A 23,560-nucleotide genomic window follows, 5' to 3' on the forward strand; every position below is an offset into this window, starting at 1 on the left:
GCATCGAGTGCGACGGTGCTGGACTCATACTGTACCCTGTGAGTGCAGAGCACATTTGAGGTGACGGAGCACGCGCTGTATTTTGAGGAAGTTTAAAAGGCTCCGATTCTGCAGGCGCGTTTCATGACGCCATCCTTCGCGGCTGCAACAAGGACTTCTCGACACTGCGCATGAGCACGCAAAGCTACAGCCATCGATCTCCATCAAATGGTCGTGCAAATTTCCAAATGGAGAGACAGATCCTGCCCGACTTCCGCTCATGGTCGACGAATGATTGGCTCTCGGTCCAGGGATCCCCAAGACGTCCGCTAGCACCTCGCTGGTCCGTCCAAGAACCTGCTCCGCTCCTTCCCCGCTTTTGGAAACGGCCGCCACACTTGCACAGGCAAATGCATTGCATTTGTCATTTGGCAACTGTGTCGCAAGCAGCGCAGCTTGCGAGCCGTCCGTGATACCGAGGTGCGCATTTGAAGCCCTGGAAGGCCCAAAAGACCACCTGTGTAAGCGTACAACGAACTTTGAACAAATGAGTCGTGTCTGCGAATTTGTTGATTGGGCGCCGCGGCATGCAAGGCTTGGCGATACTGAGTAATTGGAACTATGTGACGGAAACGTGAACGGGCCGCTAGAATTGAACAGACTAGTGCGGCACGAGGAGGGTGTCTACATAAACCCTGTCTTGGCCTCAATATCGTCTGGGCCTCTAGAGAAATCGACTGCGTCAGACTGTTCACGATCGAGGGTTCAGACGAACTTTGAACAAGCCTATCATGGCCAACATCATACCGCCATACCCGTCGACACCATATCTACTTGGAGGCCTTTTCGTGTTGTACATTGGGTATAGGATCGCCTCTGCAGTACGCATCAATGCCAGGATTCGCAAACTTGGCGCCCGAGCGCCCGTTCGAAAATCATATGTGCCTCTAGGCCTGGATATAGCCTACGAAGCCATCAGCTATTCACTCAAGGACAAGAGCTACGAGATGTGGATCCAGATGTTCGACAAATGGGCTGGTCCAGGACGCTATACCATCGAAGCTGGTGTAGGGCAAAGAGTGATCCTGACTGCCGAACCCGAGAACATCAAGGCCATCCTCGCGACCCAGTTTAAAGACTACGGTAAGGGAGAGCAGTTCCGGAAGAACTGGCATGCTTTCCTGGGGAACGGTATCTTCACAACAGATACCACGCTGTGGCATAACTCACGCCAACTCATCCGGCCTCAATTCATTAAGGATCGCCTCTCGGATATCGACATCTTCGAGACACACACGCAAGTACTTCTCTCTAAGCTCGCCGGTGGACAACCCATCGATACAATGGACATGATGTTCCGTTACACGCTCGATGCAGCAACACATTTCCTCCTTGGTGCCAGCGTAGACTCCCTCAATCACCCGCAGACAAAGTTCGCGGACGCCTTCTACAACGCTCAGCGTGTGCAGTCCATCATTGAACGTATGGGACCACTGAACTGGGCAGTACCTCGCAAGCGGATGGGTTTCTACGACAGCATCAAAACCATCGACGAGTTCGTGAGCATGTACATCGACCGCGCTCTTGCTCTGTCCACCGAGGAGCTTGACGAGAAGAGTAACCACGACTCCGGCTACACGTTCCTCCACGCCATCGCAGGGTATACACGGGACAGGCAGATGCTGCGCGATCAACTCGTATCCGTGTTACTCGCTGGCCGTGACACGACGGCCTGCACTTTGTCATGGGCAATATACCACCTCTCGCTGTCACCGAGCATGACCGCGAAGCTGAGGCAGGAAATTATCGAAACCGTTGGTCTCACTGAGAAGCCAACGTATCAGCACTTGAAGGGCATGAAGTACCTGCAGCACGTGCTGAATGAGACACTACGCCTATATCCCGTGGTGCCGTACAATGTCCGCGTGGCGCTGAAGGATACCACGCTGCCCACTGGAGGCGGCCCGAACCGCGACCAGCCAATTGGTATTTTGGCCGGCACCCCAATCGGGTACTCGACGCTTGTCATGCAAAGGAGAGCAGATCTCTATCCTGCCGAGTCCACGGGGTTTGCGGACCCAACGCATTTTGTGCCCGAGTAAGCCCCACCCTTCTCCCGAGATGGTACACATACTGACTTGACAGACGTTGGGACTCGTGGACACCTAAGTCATGGACGTACATTCCGTTCAACGGCGGCCCGCGCATCTGCATCGGCCAGCAGTTTGCGCTTACAGAGATGGGATACACGCTCGTGCGGTTGTTGCAGCGGTTCAGCGGAATTGAGAACTTGATGGGCGGCGAGCACCCCGGGCTCCATGCTGATATCGTGCTGCAGCCGGCACATGAAGTGAAGGTGCGGTTCGTGGAGGGGGAGAGTGGGTGAGGATAGATTATGATGCTGCATGGGAGTAGGTACTTGTATAACACCCAGCCATTGATTGCTGCTTGCCGAGCAGCTCTGGAGTGCAGCAAACCATACATCTGTGATGCCAGTACTCTGAGTACGTCGAGGCTGGGCTTTCGACTGAAGTCTTGCATAACAAGGCTGTGAACGCCTTTTATCGTATTGCCATTCTTGCAGTAAGAATAGTTCAGATATTCTGCAATGCCGCCGCGCTGGACAAGAATAGCTATGAGCTTTTGACACCCTAATGAACATTCACACTGCTCTCATACCAACGCCGGTCTCTTTCGTCCAGCGCTCCCACAGCAGGCTGCCATGCGAGGCCCAGCCGAATTACTCGTCCACTTCCACCCTCGCCAACCACCACCGCGCTAGTGACGCCACGTGATTCGGATCTGCTCTTCTACTTGAGCTGTCGAATCCTTACCTTGCCCAACACATGCGACTACGACATCGGTGCACATGGCCTCGAAACCGCCGCTACGGACGCTATATCACGAGGCGCGGCAGACAGTCGCCATCAGTGTAACTGTGCTAGTAAGACACGAATGGAACGCGCCGACCCGGTACAGAACGGATAAAACCCGCAAGCCAAATCGCGACATTGCCACAGAGCGAAGAGCGTCGGGAACCGCGGGACGATCAGGTGTCAGAACATCTCGCCATCAAAAGCGACTGTTCAGATTGACAGTCCGTCTGAATGGCTACTCACAAGATCGTTTAGAGAAGGCGACTTCTCTGCGTGTTGTGTGTAAGATATCGAGATGGGTCGAGGCGATTCGACACAGATCACGCTTACGGTTCAACCCATCAGGCCGCCACATGATGGATACAGAGCATCGAGAACATACGCTGGTGGGTGTAAGGTGCGTCCCTAAGTGGAGAGACACCATGTCCCGAGACAGATTGGCAGTTCGGACCTTCGGCGCCTTCCATTTGCAAGTCTGCTGAGCTTTCGTCGTGATGAGATGTCTGTGAAAGTATTTCTCCTCTGTGCCAGCAGGCTCCGACTGAAATCTCTGCAGTGTTAGCCATGCCGTCGATCATCCAGTCAACGCCATCAAACAACTCTTCGGTAATACCTCCCTGTCTACTCGCCATTTGAGGAGGCTGTTCAGACATCGGAGGGCTAAGGATGAAGCGCGTTCAAGGAAGGTCATTTCCCTAATGTTTAGAGATCGCTCCAACGCAGGCGTGTGCATGCCGAGATCTTCGAAGTATGGGGGAGGTGATCCCTGCGTACGGGCCCAAGACATCGGGTCGTGCTAGCGCCTCATTGTACCCACAAACCTGCATTAGTGCGTCGAAAGGTCATCTGTATTCTTTTATACTAAATTCAGCTCTATGCCTATCTGAAGCAGCTTTAAGAAGTGGCGCACGCTGACGGCTTCGGGTCGCTTGCTGCGCTAACTCAAGATGCTTACTAGGTGCCTAGACAATGCTAACTATTTGAGCCGTGCCACAGTACCGTCTTCCTCGGGTTGATGAGCACCTGCATCACGCAGCATCCTGACTACCTTCTCATGGCCTTCGACTGAAGCTGCGTACAGTGCGTTGCCGTACTCTCCACCCTGCGCGTTGACGTCGGCGCCTTTGTCGAGCAGCATCTTGACTACCTGCTCGTGGCCTTCGACTGAAGCTGCGTACAGTGCGTTGCCATACTCTCCACCCTGCGCGTTGACATCGGCGCCTTGATATAGCAGCAGTCTGGTGATCGTGCTCAAGCCCAGTAATGCGGCATAATACAGCGGTGTAGCTACGCATTCCAGGCTTTTACCTAGATCTGGTTTTCTATAAGGATGGTCCGGATCACACAACTGAATCCAGGTGAGATATGCCGGATTGTCCATTGACATGAAACTCATCACGACTGGTGTCACTTCATCCGCCTCTTCTCCTACATTTTGAAGATGGCTGCTCCAAAATTCTGCTGCGTACCTTGCCAATGCGGATGCCTTCAGCGTTTCCTCTGACAATGGTTGCTGTAATTGGAGCAGGTACACTAAACAGCTTTTTAATATCGCGCTGTGGCATTTGGCCTCTTGCATACTGTACTGCTTTGCCTGCCCTTGCTTGATCCTGTCTGATACAAGATACTCCTGGATAGAATAGTGTGCTAGAGCAATGATACGCTGGGTAGAATTTGGTATGATAGTGACCAGATTTGAGCAGATGTCCAGCGCTTCTAGCGGATCTTCTAGCATCTCATCACGGTCGAACGCTGGGTCGCGCGCCACGTCGATAGCGACGACTTCGGCGATCTCTTCGACTAACAGCGGCCGCGCAGAGAACGTCAGCCACTGCAGAATGCGCATCGCGTAATCGCAGTCTTCTTCGCTGATAGCAGTGAGAATGCGGTCATACGTCTGGTCCAGCATTTGCGGCAAAGTGGCAAGCGACTTACGCAGCATCGCTCGATTGCGACACTTTGCTAACGTGTCAAGCTGACACACAGCCCATCGGAACCTATGCAATCTTTAGCTTAGCTCTGTGGGTGGCTGGGTGAATACACGGACATTCCGTGGGCTCCGCGCATCAGTGCAGCCTCGATCTCTTGCCTCACAGCAGCGTCCTTGTTCCATTTTGCCAAGCCCTTGTCGTCACCCAGTCTTTGTTGAACGTAGCGCTGTATGTCCTTGTCCACTGCGCTCTGGAGACAGATAGTGTTCTCCTCCTTGACATAGCTTTCTAAAGAGCTCTCGATATCCCGCTCTTTCCGGCTGGTCATGAGCAGATGCACGTTGTCAAGCTGCCACCAAGCCACTATGTCAAGCACATCCATCAGTTCTCGGCGTTGTGTGCACTCATCGAGCGCTTCGATGAGTATGAAAACTTGCGGAAATTCCAGCATCATCTGCTTGAGCGCTTCCAGGAGAGTTTGAAGAGACGGCAGGTCTTGTCTGCTGTCACGCATGGCGAAGAGTGTGTCAAGACTTGGTGGCATTCGAGCACAGTTCTGTGACAGTTGACATATCAGAGAGCGCAACATCGTATCCGGACCTTGTGTCTGCGCGTCGTTAAAGTCGAAGTAGAAGTGCGCAGACACTCCAGCGGAGCGTTGACTGCAGGACTGCAGAACGTCCTCGAGGACCGTGGTACTGATCATGGTTTTACCAGATCCTGGTACACCGTACAGCCACAGGATCGACGCAGGTGACGTCTTCCATCTAACATACTTGCGGCTGTCAAGTACCCAGTCACAAGTTCCTTGACCGCGGCTTCGAAGCACTCTCTGGGGTTGTGTCGCAGGGTTAGGGACCGATAGCCACTGTCTCAGTCCAGACAATTTCTGTTGGAGTGGAACACCTGTAGGTCCTGCTGTAGCACTTTCAGCCATCCTTCCAAGCCGCTTCATCGCTGTCTCCTTCCCTTCGCCATACAAAAGCGGCATGTGGATGTCGAACATACCAAGGAGGCAATATGCCATGTCTTCTTCATATGTCGTTTGACGCTTCGCCGCCCATGAGAATCGTTGCTCTATCCCGAAATTTATCAACGAACGCGTACGAAGGACCTCGATTGGTATCCCAGTGATCTCATGAAGCATCTCTTCAAGGGATTTCCTATCCCCTAAGCGGTCCATCTCCTTAGAAAAAAACTCAATATAACTTGGGGCAATGAGTTCCTGGAGAGTCCAGCCTCGGGTGAACCATCTGCTTCTCCTCATGGCGAGCTCCCAGCCTCCAGTCGAGTCGCTTGTTTCATCTCGACTATCGCTAGAAACATCTACAAGGTAGACATAACATCGCTCAGCATTCTGATACCAGCGGAACATAGAATTGATCGCTTCCGAGTGCTCCGAGCTATTTGACTTGTTGATGCAACAACTATCCACCCAGCAGTATTGCAGTCCGTCTGCTGCGGCTCGTCGTGCACAAAACAGTATCTTTGCATATCCTGCCTTGATCATTCCTCTTACGTTACCGATATCATCATAATGGACTTCCTCATCTCCCCATGTATGAGAAAGGATGGCATAACGCGGAATGTTGCTGTCGTTGAACATATCTGCCGTCAGGCTCAGCTCCTCATCGTCCGTAAAATGTAAAAGCCGCATTACGATGTGGGACACCTGTATAGGGGCATGGATCATCCGACGACAGGAAGATAAGGGCCGTATCCAACAAGCGCTTGGTTCAGTGGGTTGATCGTCCACTCCAGGCAAGTGCTATTGCAACGAAGTTTGCGATCCTGGAATTGTAACGTAGGATCGCATTCTTGTATGCCCGCCTGCGTTTTCCACTTCAAAGGACTGCACCTAGTTTCGGGCTCACTGCCGTGCTTGCTGCCACCCAATTGTTGTCGTTGTCATATACCTTCTGTCTCGCATGGAGTCGAGGTTCGGTCTGTCTGCGCGAGCGATAGAAGAGGGTCTGGGGGCTTCGAAGCAGGCCGGAGGAGTCGATAGCGTACCGCGCTTCACTCGCGCAGGCGTGAAGATCGTACGATGTATCCGTCGACCTAATGCGATGTATGCGTCGCCTTCGTTGTGAGTGCTATACGGTGGGCTGCTGAATCAGAGGTCAAGGAAGCAGGAAGGCTGCGGTTCAAACACCTAGAGTGGGAAGCGCATCCTACCTGTGCCACGACGTGAGCCTGGCCAGCCAAGGCTGACGACACATGATCGCCCGACAGCCATAAGCGCAAGCAGAAAGACAGGTTTCACGTAAGGGCGCAATGCGACAGCGCAGAAATGCAAGTTATAGGCTTGGGTTGCAATTAACATAACCAGGGACGTCTGTGTAGCGTGCTGGCTGCGCGAGAACACGCTGGCTTCTGGTCGCTGTCCGCCATGGGCCGTCACGCAACGGAGCGACAACCCCACCACAAACTGTGTCCAGTAACATGTATAATTAACTTACATAGGATAGGCATGGAGCTGATTTAATTACAGTAAAATACAAGCGCCATGCAGATGCGGTAATGCAGGCCAAGCTTTGTTAACATGACCCGCTCATTCGAGTCTTCCTGCGGGGCTCTCCTCTCCACTCTTCGGGGTTTCCGGCAAGCTCACTTCCACTTTCAGGTGGGTTGTAGAGCATGAGAACATACTTTCCATAAACTGCTCTTCATTCTAAGACCTCCGATATCCAGAGGGATTGACAATATTGCAAGTAGACAGGGGGTATTGCAGAAGGGACATTCGAAGCCGTCGACGAAACGATCGACAGCACGACCAGCATTCAAGAGATCCTGGTCGGAGCTAGTTGACCTGGAGGAACAATAGTCGATAAACGCCCCGTACGAACGACAGCCCTATGGCGTGGCACAATGAAGACGCCGAAGGTCTGGACTGCCAGACTGTCTCGGGACATGGTGTGTCTCTCCACTTAGGGACGCACCTTATATCTCTTGTCCATCATAGACAAGGCGAACGTAACATTGAGAAAGGATACAGTGCCGCACCGGCAAGCATGTCTGAGCCGCTGTTGGGCATCTGGCATGAGACTCCAACACCGTGATAGATTCGATCGGGCGCGGACCACGAAGAGGAGAGATATAATACAAAAGCCCAACCCACATCCCCTCATACTCAAAATCCCTAGTTTACAATGCCATTAGCAACGTGTGTAAATCAAAGATATCCAGCATCCCTCTTCCGCAACCTGCGTGCTCCAAGTCTCATGCATGTGAACATGACCAATCTATGCGCCAAAATGCCCGTAGGTCGTGAAATCGTCGTAAATCGTCTAAAGCATCCCCCCTAAATCTCTCCAGCGAGTACACTGCCACTGCCCACGCTGCCTCCCAGGTCCCAGTAGTTCCTCTGACTACTGCTGCTCCGCTTGCTCTTCTTCGTGCTCTGGCTCGCGCAGCTAGAACTACTCCTTAGCGTCTTCTGTCTCAAGCTGGCTTGCGGGTTGTAGTGCGTGCGATACGTCGCGCCCACGTCACGTCGCCTCACCTCCCTGGGTTGTGCCGAAGACGACGTCGGGAGCCCTCTATCCGTCGTCCGGCTGACCAAAGGGTGGTTCTGGCGGATCATGGCCGCGCGACGCGCAGACGCGCCCTCATCGCTCGCATACGTGGACGCCGAAGGCCGTCTTGTGGGCGTTGGCGTGCTGGAGCGGCGGGAAGTGAAGCGCCTCACGAGGAAGTTGAAGATCATCTTGACGTCAAGATCGCGCTCCCAGTATTCTCGCTCATGTGCCGCGTCTTCAGCGGCAGCCCGTGCAGTAGCAGCAGGGTCTGGATGCGAAGTTTCCATTACACCAGCCAATTCGGGCTCTTCCTCGATTCCCCATAATGATGCTTCGCTGTAAGTGTGTGACGTCTGTTGTGTTGGGAATGTGGCCGCGAATTGCACCGAGGCGGGCGAGGGGGCGGAGGGCTGGGAGCTAGTCGGGCCTGAGGATGCGAGATCGGTAGCAACGGCTGGAGTGAGGCCTGCGTACTCAGGCGCTGTCTGGGTGCGTTGATATGTAGAGAATGCACCTGGGTGCTCAGAAAGTTGGTGGACCAGCACTCCAAGTTCTTGTGCCACACGCTCGAGGACTCGTGTCTGCCAGTCTTCCTCGGGGTATGTGTGTGCGTCTGCGACAGCATTTCGCAACACGCGGTCTGCTGGTGAGGTCGATGGAGATCCCGCTTTGGGCCTCATGGCTTCCTCAGGCAGACTCTCGCCAAAGATGACCGACAGCGTATCGTTGTCAAGACCGATCAGGTCTCTAATGACGCGTGTAGTAAGTCGCTGCCAGAAGGACATGTTCTCTGTGCCCTCATCTGACCCATCAGTGCCATCACTCTGTTCACTCGTAACGGTCCGGGCCACTGAGCTCACCGAGCTTCTTAGGTCCTGCCGTATCGTGTCTCGCTGGCTTTGCGTCGACGCGGCCATGCTCATTCGCCGCCTTCTTCTTGTTTCCCGCTCGATCTCTTCCAGCACGGCCCTGCTCTGCTCGAGTCTCCACCTCTCGATGCGCTGCCGTCGCTCCTGCTCTTGCGTGACCTCATCCGTATCATCCAGGGTAGTGAGGTGGCGCTGCACGCTCGACCGCCGCCGCGCAGTACGTCTCCGTGGAGAGCGTTCAAACTGCCACATGTGCTCCTGCATGGTGGCGTCTGGGTGGAAGGAGCCCAGGCCATCGTGGTTGGGCAGCACCGTGTCGCCGCTCTCCTGCAGCCTGCTGGTGGGCAGGGCGTGCTCGGAGGGCTCGTGGAAGGCGTGGAGCCCGTCGTCGAGGCTGTCTAGCTCCTCCTCAGTTCCGAGGAACGTGCCGTTGTCGTCATCCTGGTCTGAGCGGGCGGCGGTGTCGAGCGAGCCAAACTCGCTGAAGCGTGACAGGCCAGCTGTCCGTGGTGTGCGTTCAGTCGAGGTCGTGTGTGTGCGAGCGGTCGTGGAGGGGGCAGTCGGCGAGAAGAGGACCCACTCTTCCGACTCTTCGAGACGGCGCTTTAGCTGCTGCGAGCTGGTTGCGACCGCCGCAGCGGGCTCAGGTGCATGGAATGATAGTTGACGGGCGGTCTGAGGGCGCTGTTGCTGGGCAAATGCCATGATTTGGTACTATGAGGGGTACGAAGTATGGGCGACAAAGGTGGTTGTGGCGATATCCGGAGCGTGCTCCTGACGTGTGAGAAGAAGCAAGGCACGAGGTAGATCGGGCAGGTGCGGGGAGGATGAAGGGAGAGGGTGAGCTATCGGGTCGAGACGGCGGATGCACGCCCCTAGGAGCAAACAGTGTCTTTTGTTATCGTCGCGAGTACTTCATTCCTCGCTGCGACATTCGGAACTCGTCGAGCGGTGGATTGAGGGGATACCTGGTGTAAACGGTAATGATGCGACCACGACGCGCTAGAGTAGACTAAGCTACTGGTTTCAGCGGGGACAAATGGTCAGGCGGTACGACAAAGGCGCAGACTGTCAAAGGGAGAGAGGGATACGCTGCTGCTCTGTGTTGGCTTAAAGCAAGAGAGACCCAACAAGTCACGTAGGGACGCTGGGCAGTAATGATACGTGTAGTTGACCAGGTGTTGGGGCGTGGCTGATAAGGCCTATCGCGGGTGGGGACACCATTTGTGCCGGGATGACCTGCATACATACCTAGTATTACCTACGACGTGATCTCTGGTCATGATAGCGAGATGGGCCCATAATTACCACCGAGCCACGACACCTTGTTTGCTTGGCCCTGCAACGGCGACTGAGGTTCGGACACTTTAGGCTTGTTCTCGGTCTAAAGTCGGTTGAGACGTCACTTGTACGACTGCTTGAGCCTGCGTCTGCACCGGCGCGCACCACAGAGAACTCAATATGAAGGGGTCACGGGACAGAGTTCGCCGTGAGACGCCCAAACGGCTGATATCTGGCATGCTGCTGACACAGCATTCGATGCTGCCGCTCGGGCACAACGGGCCGGCTGGTTGACAGATCATGCCGTGTAATCCTCATGCATCATCTGTCAACCGCCTGGTGTATCCTCTGCTGTCTTCATCAAGCGACAAGCTCATCGCATTGAGCGTCTGCGATTACGCAATGACGCTCGACGTGTCATCGACGTCAGCGAAGATTATATCACTCTTGCGGCTAAGCTCGCCCGCCTAACCTACCCGCGGCATCACCGTGGTGTTTTGACCAAACTCTTCTCGAAATTTCTTTCCCACTTGCCAGGTGGGCACAGACAGGTCGAGGCTTCACCGTTTGAGTCAGACAGTGGACGATATCAGTCCTGAGCAATCTAATGCGCTCATGCTTGTATGTAGGTATCTCGAAGCATGTGTAACCTACAGCCGGGAAAAGCAACCGCCAACGCCGAACAATCTAAAATGAGCGTGGGAATCATGGATATCGTGTCGTGTAACGCCTAAGATGCAGAGTCATACTCGGATCCAAAGACCTTCTTTGCGTCGTCTTCCGTCATTTGCTCTCCCTCACCAACCTGTGGATATCTCTTCATCTTCCTTTGTCGTTTGCTATCCAGAGTATTCTTCAATATGCAATCCCCATTGCCCTGGCAGATTTGCTGTCGACCTAGATTCTTGAATCGTGGTCCCAAAGGTCCGTTGACGTAGTGATATTGGCCCAGGAAGCGGTACTGGCGAGGGTCACTGAGTGGGTAGAACTTGTCACCCCAATGCCCGGCGAAGTAGAAGAAGCCGATGGGGGCTTCTGGGGTAATGTTCGAGGTTGCGAGGTGGTCGCGTTGGTAATCGTACGTGTACGAATACATGTTCATGCTGGGATCCCAGAGCGGACCGCGATCGGTAACGTCGTGCAGTATGCCGCCAGGAAGAACGTAGGGGTGAACGCCTGCTGTAGCATACATGGCATGAGTGCCAGTCGCAGAAAAACCGACAGGCTGTGCAGCGTTAGTATTGTTCCTATGCATGTGTAGGCTCGTAGCCTACCCTCTTGCCGATCTTCTCTACGGCGTCCCAGGTGTATGCTTCACCAAATGCATGCTCACTAAAGAACACTGCTTTAGGGACGCCATTGTGGAAACGCACAGTGGTGTGTTCCCAGTCGCCGACGTGGTTGCCGAAGCGCACATTGAAGACCGTGTTTCCGAGGTTGTAGCTGTAGAAGAAGAACCAGAAGGCGTCCACGACACCATCGCCCTTGGGCACCACGACGAGTACTGCAGGTGCATCGCTTCGGCCACCAACCACTTTCTTTCCTTCAAAACGGCGGCGATCCTTCATAAGCTCTGGTTGCCAAATGTTTTCGGGCTCTATAAGGTTGTCGGCGTCCGGGGTGCTAGTGGGCACAAGACGTCCCGAAGACGTAATGTCTGGGCGAATGCCTCCTCGATCCTTGGTGTCGCCAACGCCTGCATGCCACCACGGTTCCTTTCTGTAGTCTCTACCGCTTCCACCATGGGGCCCCTCTTCATCATGTTTATGCCAATGAGAGCCATCATCACCATCACTTGGGACCTCGGGGATATTGGTGCCCCCTCCTAGCCATTTTGGACGATCCTCAACGTTATCGTCGCTTTGCAAGTAGACAAATCGACCCCACTTGTTTAGCCCATCCAAATAGCGAACGTCTGGGTGATTGTCGGCGGCTTGGAGCGGCGTGTAGTTGAGATGAGGCGTTGTATGTATCAGGTGGTCTGTCATATCGCATGGCCAGAAGTTCTCGCCAGAGAAGAGATGGATCAATGGAGCATGGTCCAAGACATACTGTGGGATCTTAACCACTTCGCTCTCGTCGTAGCCAGCAGGTAATATCCTGGCATCCTGCTTGAACCTGCTCAAATCTAATTTGTCGGAAGCTTCACCGTCCAGCGGTAATTGCTTCTTGCCCTTACTGGTCCACCGTGACCTATTCAGATGTGTAATCCCGCACATGCCAAACCATGAGCATGTCTTCCTTTCTATCCATGACTCTGACGAGGCAACCCATGCCTTCTCCTCCACCCGCTCCGACCATGGTGTGATCTTGTCAAAGAGCACATTCTGATATAACTGTGAGAACGAGAAGAGGCCAAAAAATGTCCCAGCGGCGGCAATGGCCGGCTTCCGTCCCCTCATCTGATCGTCCAATGGCTCTGACGAGTCCTCAGTACTAGCGATAGACGTGGGAACTTGCCCAGACGTATGCTCATTCGGGGGATGGCCGGTAGGAATGTCGATGGTAGGCAGGTCGTGTATATAGAGGGCATCCGGCGCAGGGTTTGACACAGCAGTCGGAGTCGTCGAAGGGTAGACCGCGATCGAGGGATATACAAGGACGTCAACGGGAGATATAGATGGTGCAGGGAGCCATGACGGCAGGTGCTCCCGGAGCGGGACTTGCGCGCCGCCATTCTGCAAGTAAGGCACTGTGCAGTTAGCATAGTGTATTACGACTCGAACAAGCAAGTCGACCAGTGAGCGCCGTATGCCGGAGTTACCGGCGTCGATGAAAGTGCAGAGAAGGCTGTCAATCTCCGAAGGCCCATCGAATCTGCTGCGTGACCATCGGCTGAGGAAGCGTGCGGAAGATTGACGTCACCCAGTCCTATGGTCGACAGCGATGGCCCCACCAAAGCTGGCAGAAAGTGCAAGGAACGCTGCAATGGTGTGTAACAGCGGAAGCAGCGGAGCCTTAGAGATGACATGGAGATCTGTGGATCGGTGTAGGGCTGCCGGACTTGCGCGGAATGCTACTTACTGGTGGACCCTGGCGTAGGTTTAGTATGGGACTGTTATACGCTCTGTGCCCAGCGTGTACAGCAAGTTTGAAGAGCTGTCGTGGGGAGAGACATGAACGAGCAATGTGGTTTCAAGAAATCGGTGCGGCGGCAAGACGTCAGAGGGAAGCTGGGCTGAAGCTAGCAAGGGCTCAGCGCGCGGCTCCCCGGACTGCATTGCCCAGAAGGTGCGCCACGAGCTTGACCCCCGCCATTTACTGGGCACCCAGACAATCGGTCGTATAACGTGCAGTCGTTGTTCTTACGAGCGATCGCTCAGCCATTGAGTAGATCTGACAGTCCATCAGCTCTGCGGAATGCCAAAAACCTCGGTAGTGCAAGTCGACTCTTGACCATCACAGCGACAATGCAAGGTGCGTCCATGCTGTGCACAAGGCGGAGATCAGGAACTGCAATCGCAGCAAGACTACCTGGCTTTTTGGTTAACCGCAACGCCTGGAGGTGAACATAGTATCGACACCACACACACTGTTGCTGTGTGCGCCTGTACGCAAGCTGAATCGTGTGTCCATTTCTTTCGCAGTATCGCCTGACAAAACGATACCTTCAACACGTTCGCGTGCCTCCATCATACTCAGCAATGTGGACGAATCAGAGTGGACATATGTTTGGGTGCGTGGTGTCGGTAACCTTCATTGATTCTATTTGTACCCTGTAATGTAGGCGCTATCACCGTTCAAACCCCAGAGCCTGACGGCTGTCGCAGAGGCGTCCAGTTCAAGCACCGTCAATCTTCGCAATCCGAGTGGAGTTCGATCATCCATGGGGCGCGGACGAGACCTCAAAGAAGACAGCGTGATCCCTCGCCTAAACCTTGACATACTTTGTATGGCTTCCTGTAGCAACAACAGGCCCTGGCTGGTCATCGACCACCTTCCATATTGTGGCAGTAGTAAATGCCAGTGTACCTCCGACCTTGTCGCACTTGCCCTCAATCTCGACCCAGTCGCCGGCCTTTGCTGAGCTCACGTATGAGATGTGAATATCTGTGGACACGCCAGCCTTCTCGCGGTTGTCCCACGCTGCGATCGCAATGCCACCAACCCAGTCAATGAGGGTAGCAGACACCGAGCCATGAATGCCTCCGTGAGTGTTGACATGGTTCTGGCTCAAATGCAGTCGCGCTCGCACGACACCTTTTGAGGCATAGGTCAGCTTGATGTCGTCAAGCAGGAACTGGTAGATGGGACTATTTGGCTTCCTGGCCTCCCAGAACTTCTGGACGTGGGCAAGGGTCTCGGGGTTGTTGGGCGCCTGAGTGGAAGCCATGATGCAGGAGGGTGTTGAAGAATTTGAAGCTCGAGAAGGCTTCGTAATTGCAGAGTCGCAGATCTATCAACTCACCAATCGGAGTGGGGTGTCGCCGCTCCTAGCTCCGTTTGACACCCGTGAAACGACCAGTACCCCAGAGGTCTCCGAGCGAATGCAGACGCCACTTGTGCTCTTCCCTTGCTGACGGACAGCTGTTCTTACATTCTGCCGGAGTGGCTTGTGTTTTACAGCCCCATGCATGCGCTCACGCAGCCACCATGAGCGACCCCGTTACAGCGACTGCGAATGCGAATGCGCCAGTCTCGACCGCCGATACGCCGCTGAATGATGTAGTGGATGGTGTCGCAGCAGGAAACGCGCCCCAGAAAGCCGCAGCAGACCAAGGGCTGTCCTTCGACGTCAAGACCCTCACAGACCGCGCCCTCCAATTCTTGGCCACGGCCAGCAACGAGACGCTCGGAGCGTGCTTGGTGGGCCTCGGGGCAGGCACGTACTTGATCCTCGGCCGAGTCGGCCTGGTACTCATTGGCGTTGTTGGTGGAGTTGTGCTACATGCAACATGGGAGGGACAGCTGCATGGTGGTGAGGATGCTGAAAAGGGCAAGAGCAGTGAAACCAGGAAACGAGAGTTAGGCGCGCACGTCGCAACCAGGATCTTAGACTGGCGGGACAAGAAGGACAAGCAAGACGGGCATACAGACGACTCGAATTTGAGCTTGAAACTTTACTCGGGTAAGAATCTCGACTACTCTGAGTTCAAGCCAGAGACAGCTGCAGCCTTGACCGAGCTAACGGACGCCGTCATTCGGGACTATGTCAAGTATGTCCTCGGTATACTACCTAGAAACCTGTCTAATGTAGTACAGATGGTGGTATTCACCCATTCTGCCTGCCGAAGAAGCTTTCCCCAACTCGTGCCGCCAAACCCTTACTGCCTTCACACTCTCTGTCTCAGCACACCTTTCTCGCAAACGACCTGCCGATAACTTCGTCGATTTCGTGACACGCTCGTCCTCGTTCATGATTATCCTCCTGCAAGAGTTGTCAGCCGCTGTTATGGCTTCACCTGGCGACGCACCGAGCGAGGCAGTCGACATCTATCTCAAGATGAAGCGAGATAGCACGCTCGCGAACATCCTCGATCCCGAATATCAGGCACAGCAGTTCAGTATTGCCGCTGAAGACATCCTGCAAAATTACCTGGAGCACAAAACGTACAACTGCATGCCAGCACGGGCGTTCTTGCACCAAATTCTGGCTAAGGTCGTCCTGGAAATGATCGTTGTAAGCTGCTCAAAGCCCGAGTTCATCAACGGCTGGATTGTGTACCTTCTGGAGGATGGCGAGCCTGAGCTCATGAACGCCATTGACGCCGGCGTGGAGGAGTCATCAGGGCAACTACAGAATGTTAGGAATAACATCGAAAAGACAACAGGCGAGGTCATGTCACCAGAGCGCAGGGAGCATCGACGCCGCGTTAGCAAAGCTCAGGAGGCCATGGATGAAGCCATGCAAGAAGCGAAGCGACTTAGCCGACTAATCGCTGAAGAAGACGCCAAGCGTTTGAAGAGCCTGGACGAGTCGACCTCTTCTCTTACTGACGACCAGTCGGCGAGCACCACGCAAGGAATCGTTACACCAACATCATCACAAAGCGAGGACACTGCTGAGGGTGAAGCAGCAGGCCTAGGTCTTTCTGCCGCTCCTGTCCAAGCGCCCCCTCAAGCTGTACCTTCTCCGCCACCGAGGGTCGCCGAGGAGGCAAAGAAGGCATTCACGAGTTTTGACCAATTATTGGGCAATAACCCACCGACTGCGCTTTACGAGGACGAAGAACGGCCAGCGAGACCGCCGCCCCTCACTCTCTACAACAGCACGATGTCCATCTTTGATGACAGCATGCCCGGAGAGAAGATAATAATAAGGGCTAAGCCAAATGTGGAGTACTTGATCCAGATCGAACCCTCGTCTCACCACCACTCTGGATGGATGACCGCCCGCAAGTATACCGAGTTTGAGACGTTGCACGAAGTTATTCGCCGCATCGCAGCCATCACAGGCACGACTGGATTCACCGATGCGCACCCTGAGTTGCCGGCCTGGAAAGGCCACACCAAGCCGTCACTCCGAGGCGAACTTGAGCGGTATCTCAACGATGCAGTCAAGTTCAAGCCGCTAGCTGAGAGCGAAGGCATGAAACGTTTCCTCGAGAAGGAGCTGGGCACTGGTAAGACGCCAGGAAGCGGCTTCCCAGGAATCGGATGGGCCGGCCAAACCTTCGATACAATGGGCAAAGGCATCGGCTCTACGTTCGATGTGCTATCGAAAGCGCCCAAGGAAGTCGCTGGAGGAGGCAAAGCACTCTTTGGTGGCGTCACAGGCGTTCTGGGAAGCGTTGCACCCTTTGGAGCGAAGAAGAACCGCGAGTTAGTCACTAACGGGACAAATCCAAATGCAATAGGTGCCAGCAACAGTACCGCGACTCTGTCTCGGGCATCTACAAACACCAGCGAGGCCCCTAAGACTCGCCATAGCCGAGCAGAGTCCATCGTGCCTGAGCTGCCGACACATATTCGCTCGGAGAGCACGCTATCATTAGCCTCTAAACGCACATCAATGGAGTCGATCCGCAATCCCAACTCGCCGATCATCGATCAGCAACCACAACGGGAAGCTCAAATGGAGCGTCGGCCATCATACAACCCTGACGGCGATGGCAAGCGCTCTGGCCGCTCCTCTCGATACGGTTCCAGGGCTAACAGCCGCGCTCCAAGTCCCAGGAGAAGTATGGATCTCAGCCCTGCTCTTGGTGGCGACCAATTCATGAACCTACCCCCGATGCCCAGCGAGATCGAAGACGACTATAACACCGCCCCTTCCCGCACATCGCTAGACCCATTACACGCTCGCAACGCTTCCCGCACATCATTGAGCTCCCTAACGCCTTCGAACAACGATTCTATCCCGCCCGTACCCCCGCTACCGCGCCGCCCATCCGCAACCTCGATCGCCCCCTCTACAACAACATCCCCTTCGAAGCCCGCGAAACAGCCCAAGACCCACATCCCCCTCTCGGAGCAAGAGACCACCGTGCTAATCGAGCTCTTCTTTGCCGTAATCAACGAGCTCTACACCCTCAGCTCTGCTTGGACACTGCGCCGCACTCTGCTCAACGCAGCGAAGACCTTCCTCCTACGCCCCGGCAACCCGCAATTAGCGTCCATAACCTCGCTTTTTCAGACGACTCTTGATTCCAGCACTTCCGATGAAGGGCTTGCGCGCCAGCTGCGCAAGATGAGGGAGAACGCGCTGCCCACGGAGGCCGAGCTGAAAAAGTGGCCCAAGGAGGCCGGCGATGAGGAGAAGGAGATATTGCGGGCCAAGGCCAGGAAGTTGCTTGTTGAGCGGGGTATGCCGAGTGCGCTGACTAGTGTCATGGGGCAGGCGGCGTCGGGCGAAGCTCTAGGCAAGGTCTTCGATTGTCTGCAGGAGCCTAGGGTGGCGCGGGGTGTGATATTTGGTTTGACGCTGCAGGCTTTGAGAGCTGTGACGCAGTGATGAAGTATGAGTTGTAAGATACGAATACATAATGGTGAAATTTCATGCGCGCTGGCACATGCCGAGCAATTGTGATTCTCTTAGCAGCGGTCTCGGACGAGTTATGATGAATGGATGCAGACAAAGAGAGCAGAAGAGCACATGGAAAGCCTCAGGCATTAATATGCGCGCCAGGATATACGTTCTTGTATTATACCTGTTACAGCTCCTTTACGAGTCCATGCGTGCGCTTCAGAATACTAATCTATTCGAACACTTTGCGATAATACTATGACTGACGGCGAGAACCTGATCGCGCAGTCCCTTTGTTCGAACAGCAGGCTAGAGGGCGTGACCGTGGATAGCTAGAATAACAGACTTGTTAGCTTGCGGTGCTTTGCGATAGCCCATGCCGAAGCCTGACTTCAGACGAGTCATGGCAGTGCGCGAAGTTGGCTTAGAAATGGTACCCCGGGTCCGTCTACCGGGATTTTGAATGAGCGGTTACTCACTCAACCTTGAGCTTCCAACTATACCACGCAGTCGTTGGTCTATGACTGAGCCTCGTAGTCATTCACATATGCCTTATAGAATGAAATCACTGCCCAGAGTTTGTATACGGCTCCTTCCCATGGCAGATACGGATCAATGTGTGGGCGTATTCGGCCGGAGACTAGCATTGATCGTCGGTTTGTAGGTTAGGGGCTCTAGCAGTGTACCATACATAGGTAAGGACAGGTAGTGTGGTTGAGCCCCTGTGGAATATTTCTACATACATATCTGTCATCCCACGGTATTGGAGTTCAAGACTACGAGTAGCCTCGATGCTGTCCCCGGTTGTTTTTGGGTATCTTGCTGTGCAGTTTATCCACCTTTCCGATTTCGTAACGAAAGGGACTCTGTAGAGTCTGCCCACACGTAGGAAAGAGCAACATAACGAAACGTGTTTGGTGCTTCCACGATTTTGGGAGGCTCCTTTTTGCAGTCGATGACCTCAAGGCCAACGGAAAGGCCACCGGAAAGGCCACCGGTGGCGATGCTGGATCGATCAGAAGCTTTGCTCTCATGTATCCATTTTTTGATAACATAGGTCATAGTATGAATCAGAAGATGTTATCGAGACTCCATCCGAGCTGGCCTCATATGGTTCAGACGTGCTTCTTCGACAATAGTTTTTGCGAATAACTGGCAGAACTGACATCGGGCAGTGCTCAGCTTCTCCAGCAGTTCAGTGATCTTGAACCTTATCCCGTGCCTCTTCTTGGGCGCCTGTGTCAGTGGAGAGCAGCGACCACATTTCTCGAATCGCGGAGGTGCAATCTGTAGACTCTTCGCGTCGTGTGGTCGAGCAAGAGTCAGTGACATGGTACCCTCGAGTATCGTGGTTCGTAGCTTCGAGGAAGGCTTTTTGTTTCTAAGAAACGCCCAACTCGAGAAGTAACATAAGCCCATCTTCAACAGATCGAAATCACAGCATCGCAAGCGGTGGCGACATGCATTTATGGAAGGGTTCACTTGAGCGCTTGGCTGATCAGTTGTGAGCGTCCACGTAATAAGAGGTGAGCGGGCGAACATATCCTCAGTCGCGCCTTGCACTCAAAGCATCAAGGCTGGTGCCTGACTTGGGAGGGTCGCACCTATCAGCGACCTGAGCCGGTAAGCAGATACTGCGATGCATCGCTAAGCCTAGAGGCCTGTAGTGTAGGGTTGATAGCAGCTCTTGGAGTGTTTAGAAGATGCGTTTCTACAGATCAATCCAAGACCTCGCATAGCGTATTTTGTCAGCCTGTCTACGCCCTTATCTTATGGAGAGGCTAAACACATTTAGTCTTCAAATACACAGTCAGGAAAGAGACTATGCGGGACAGCGAGCAGTACTACTCCGCATACTACCATAGATACTGAACAGAGTGACCACTGCAGGAGCCCTGCAGTAGGGATCGTGCAAACTGAAACGGACGAGGTGAAGTAATGCACTGATCCACACCTCACAGGATACATCATAATGAGCTATATGGCCAATACTCGATCATGCATCATTACAAGGTTGTAAGATCTACCTAATCACCTATTCAGGCGCGATATTGGATTTGCTAGCAACTTACATCACCCTTGCCGCCGCCCTCTTGCCCCGCGCACTTCTCTTCTTCACCCTCCGCAACGTGCACACTTGTTCATATTGTGGCTCTTCCTTCTCTTCTTGCCCATAATCAGATACAGGGGCAGGCGCATCCTGGTAGTGAGCCACCTGCTCTGTAGTCCCCGGCACCCTCGCACCTTCCTCTTGCCTATCGTACTTGCCCGGACTCCAGCTCCCGTCATCGTACTGTGGAGCTGGCGATGCAGGAGTAGGAGGAGCTGGTGCAAGTGCTGCAGCAGCTTCAGACTGTTCCCGCGGCTTCGGGCTCACAGTCTCCTCAGGGTTTCCGTTTTCGTCAACCCAGACGATTGTGTAGTCGTCTGGCGAGCCTGGCTTGGTCACGTACTCGCCTGCTGGACCGTCAGATGTGCCGTCGACCCAAACTACATCATAGGGCAGATTGGGATCGGACTCTAGCGTCGGGTTGCAGGGGAGATTGCGGTAGCTGTCAGCGGTAGGGTACGTCGGCGTAAGAAGGGAAGGCTTGTAAGTCTTTGACGGAGGCTGGGGCTTGTAGGTGGGCTCTGGCTCCGGCTTCGGCTTCGACGTCTTACTCGTAGGCCTTGGTCTGTAACTCGACTGCGGCTTGCTCGAAGTCTTTGTGAGTTCGTCGGCCATGCGCTTGACATGGGTCCAGTCATTGCTATCTTCGCCCAGACTCCACGCCATCACACCACCAAGGTTGTACTTCCGCACGATGTCGTTGAACTTGCGGGTAATGAGATCTGGTGTGTCCCATGTCCAGAAGAGACTGTTGACAGGGTCGTAGTAGTATTGTCCGCCGGCTTGCTCGTCAGTGACGCCGTTCTTTGCGGCGTTCTGCCATGAGCCGGCGACGTCAGCATCAGTGCATCCAGTCCCAAATGCGTGCTGGCAAGCGCCGGAGCAGTGCTCGAGAGACGTGCCGCAGTTGCCGTATTGACTGCAGCAGCCGGATGCACACTTCGTTCCCTTTTCTGGACCGCATGTGCCGTCAGTACTCACTGTCAGACTGCCTGCGTCTACAGGCGCCATGTGCTGTCTTTCAAATGTCCAGGCGCCGCTAGTGAGCAGATCCTTGCCTGTGATAGGGTTCTCGGCAGGCTTGATAGGGCAGTCGAGAGGGGAGGCAGAGCAGTCGCCTGCGGTGGTGAAGTACTTGGCGTAGTATGCGAATCCAAGGTTAATCTTAGGTGCTGGCGCGCCGATATCGAGGTAGTTTTTAATCGTCTCCTCGGATCCGGCGACGGACGTATGATGTTGTGTCACATTATCGCGGCGGTTCATCAGGTCGTAGGACATGACGTTGATATAATCGACTAACGGCCAAATCTGGGAACCTATCTCCGAGGTGTAGGCTATCATGTCGCCTGGTATTGTCAGTACCGGCAGTTCAAATCTTAATCAGGTTCCTACCTTTTTTGCCAGGCACAGCAATTGAAAGAAGCTTGTGGGGACCAATGGCAGTGCGAGTCGCAGCAAGAAGCTTGGGGTAAGCCTCCATCTGATACGACTTGGCTGAGTTGGAGACTTGCTTATAGTCAGCACCATTGCCGCCAGGGTACTCCCAGTCGATGCTGTGATGGCAAAGTCAGTGGAGTGATAATTAAGAGTGAATAGTCGAAACTCACTCAACGCCGTCGGCGCCAGTATTTGTGAGCATGGTATTGACATCATTGGCAAACCTCTGGATGCTGCTGTCGGAGCTGGAGACTGTTTGGAAACCTGTGTCATCACCCCATCCACCAACAGCTGGTATTTATTAGTTACCCGGGTCTGAAGAATTGCACCAAACTCTTACCAATCATAACCTTTGCATTAGGGAACTCCGAGCGGATCGTAGAGATTGGGACCTTGGGCGAGTAGCCTGCGGTGTTGTTGGCGTTGGCTGAATAATGTTAGTAGAGTAAAATAGGAGCACGAGAGCACATGCGTGCGTACCAAAGGCAAGAACGACGTGATCAATGCCAGCACGATCTTGGGCGTTGGTTGGACGAGTTGGGTGCCATCTTTGCATGGTCAGTAGAGGCGATGAAGTGTTCGAGTGGCACAAGCTTACTCGTCTGCGTACATCACAAAGCGTGCACTTGTCGAACTAAGCAGTGCGGGCAGTGCCCATGACGCTGTAAAACGCATGTTGTGCTGAAGTCTGACAAGTCTGATCGTCTGGTAAAATGTCGTGGATGAGGGAACAGTCTCTTTTGTAGTGTACTGCGACTGACCATGAGGATCTGATTGACTTCAATAGCGTCCGACCTGCAGAGCAAACACGGTGAGCTGCATACATCAGGGACCAGGATTTACTTATGCGGATGCCTGCGAGACGCCTGATCACATCTCCCGTTTCCCCAGTGAAGATCGCTTCATCGCTTGAGCACAAGGGAACTAGGGACTATTCAGTGCCTTGCTTTCCCCAATAAAGCGCTGGATGTTACCGGGTAACGTAACGGGTCTGGACAAGACAGGAATGGGCAGGGGTATTGGAGGTGAGTTTGCGATTTGACGTCTCTACCCCCAATACAGTCTGACGACTTGACTCTTTTTGCGAACTTCAATCTGAATTGGGATGTTGTAGCTCTATGCCCTTTCAATTGAGCAGTACGGTGCGAGACATCAAACAGCTGACAGCTGTCATTTGCGCGTGGAGGTGAAGTCGGTGGGGTATTGGAATGCTCGTAGATTGCTTTCGTGCATCCATGGCTTGGAATGCATCACTCCTAGACAGGCAACCTGGTGACATGATTGCGGGAACTGGTACTTAGAGCAGCCATAGCCTGGTCAGTGGAGCTTGTGAGAGCATTTTCAGAAAATCTGGACAATTTTGCCACCATGGTGCGCAAGACGGTGATCGAGTCGGTGAGCGTTGGCTCGCTTGTCAACGTCAAAGAACGGTACTGCGTCACCCTACCCCATGTTAGTGTGCTAGCATCCGGCAGCACAGAGTACAAGAGCGGAGCATCACAAGCATCTTGGATCGGAAGCGCGAGACGTTGGAAATCTCGTGACAGGTACTTGGGTAGGTGAAAAAGGTGCTCTGCAGAAACCAAGCCAAAACCTCGTTTGCATCCGTCCGAAGTGACACGCAAACCGGAAAGGAGCCGAGCGCAGTCT

General features: G+C 53.9%; 7 protein-coding genes across 7 annotated transcripts; 2 read left to right on the forward strand and 5 right to left on the reverse strand.

The window, feature by feature from the left end:
• Nucleotides 1-706: 706 nt before the first annotated feature.
• M421DRAFT_423385 (cytochrome P450 52A11) lies at nt 707-2,644 on the forward strand. The gene is made up of 2 exons (XM_033593452.1): nt 707-2,077; nt 2,125-2,644. Exons 1-2 carry the CDS (start codon nt 771-773, stop codon nt 2,363-2,365), a joined length of 1,548 nt encoding a protein of 515 aa, XP_033446078.1. The 5' UTR covers nt 707-770; the 3' UTR covers nt 2,366-2,644.
• Nucleotides 2,645-3,831: 1,187 nt separating this feature from the next.
• M421DRAFT_68980 (HET-domain-containing protein) lies at nt 3,832-6,443 on the reverse strand (the record flags this gene model as incomplete). The annotated part of the gene is made up of 2 exons (XM_033596575.1): nt 3,832-4,852; nt 4,903-6,443. 2 exons carry the CDS (start codon nt 6,441-6,443, stop codon nt 3,832-3,834), a joined length of 2,562 nt encoding a protein of 853 aa, XP_033446079.1.
• A 1,647-nt stretch (nt 6,444-8,090) lies between these two features.
• M421DRAFT_68888 (uncharacterized protein) lies at nt 8,091-9,881 on the reverse strand (the record flags this gene model as incomplete). The annotated part of the gene is made up of 2 exons (XM_033596564.1): nt 8,091-9,129; nt 9,217-9,881. The coding sequence occupies 2 exons, from the start codon at nt 9,879-9,881 to the stop codon at nt 8,091-8,093; spliced, it is 1,704 nt and encodes a 567-aa protein (XP_033446080.1).
• Nucleotides 9,882-10,732: 851 nt separating this feature from the next.
• M421DRAFT_423389 (uncharacterized protein) lies at nt 10,733-13,604 on the reverse strand. The gene is made up of 3 exons (XM_033593453.1): nt 13,482-13,604; nt 11,732-13,149; nt 10,733-11,682 (listed from the first exon to the last, which is right to left on the reverse strand). Coding segments are annotated over exons 1-3 (1,914 nt in total). The 5' UTR covers nt 13,483-13,604; the 3' UTR covers nt 10,733-11,187.
• A 519-nt stretch (nt 13,605-14,123) lies between these two features.
• Nucleotides 14,124-14,813, reverse strand: M421DRAFT_423391 (Thioesterase/thiol ester dehydrase-isomerase). Its single transcript, XM_033593454.1, has one exon. The coding sequence runs from the start codon at nt 14,788-14,790 to the stop codon at nt 14,329-14,331; it is 462 nt and encodes a 153-aa protein (XP_033446082.1). The 5' UTR covers nt 14,791-14,813; the 3' UTR covers nt 14,124-14,328.
• A 197-nt stretch (nt 14,814-15,010) lies between these two features.
• M421DRAFT_423392 (uncharacterized protein) lies at nt 15,011-18,557 on the forward strand. The gene is made up of 2 exons (XM_033593455.1): nt 15,011-15,624; nt 15,695-18,557. The coding sequence occupies exons 1-2, from the start codon at nt 15,051-15,053 to the stop codon at nt 18,349-18,351; spliced, it is 3,231 nt and encodes a 1,076-aa protein (XP_033446083.1). The 5' UTR covers nt 15,011-15,050; the 3' UTR covers nt 18,352-18,557.
• A 1,874-nt stretch (nt 18,558-20,431) lies between these two features.
• M421DRAFT_68938 (carbohydrate-binding module family 18 protein) lies at nt 20,432-22,585 on the reverse strand (the record flags this gene model as incomplete). Its single annotated transcript, XM_033596571.1, has 6 exons — nt 20,432-21,819; nt 21,866-22,026; nt 22,081-22,201; nt 22,251-22,337; nt 22,391-22,458; nt 22,509-22,585. The coding sequence occupies 6 exons, from the start codon at nt 22,583-22,585 to the stop codon at nt 20,432-20,434; spliced, it is 1,902 nt and encodes a 633-aa protein (XP_033446084.1).
• Between the last annotated feature and the right edge of the window lie 975 nt (nt 22,586-23,560).

Source organism: Didymella exigua (genome assembly GCF_010094145.1).
Source record: "Didymella exigua CBS 183.55 unplaced genomic scaffold M421scaffold_26, whole genome shotgun sequence".
Classification (NCBI taxonomy): Eukaryota; Fungi; Ascomycota; class Dothideomycetes; order Pleosporales; family Didymellaceae; genus Didymella; species Didymella exigua.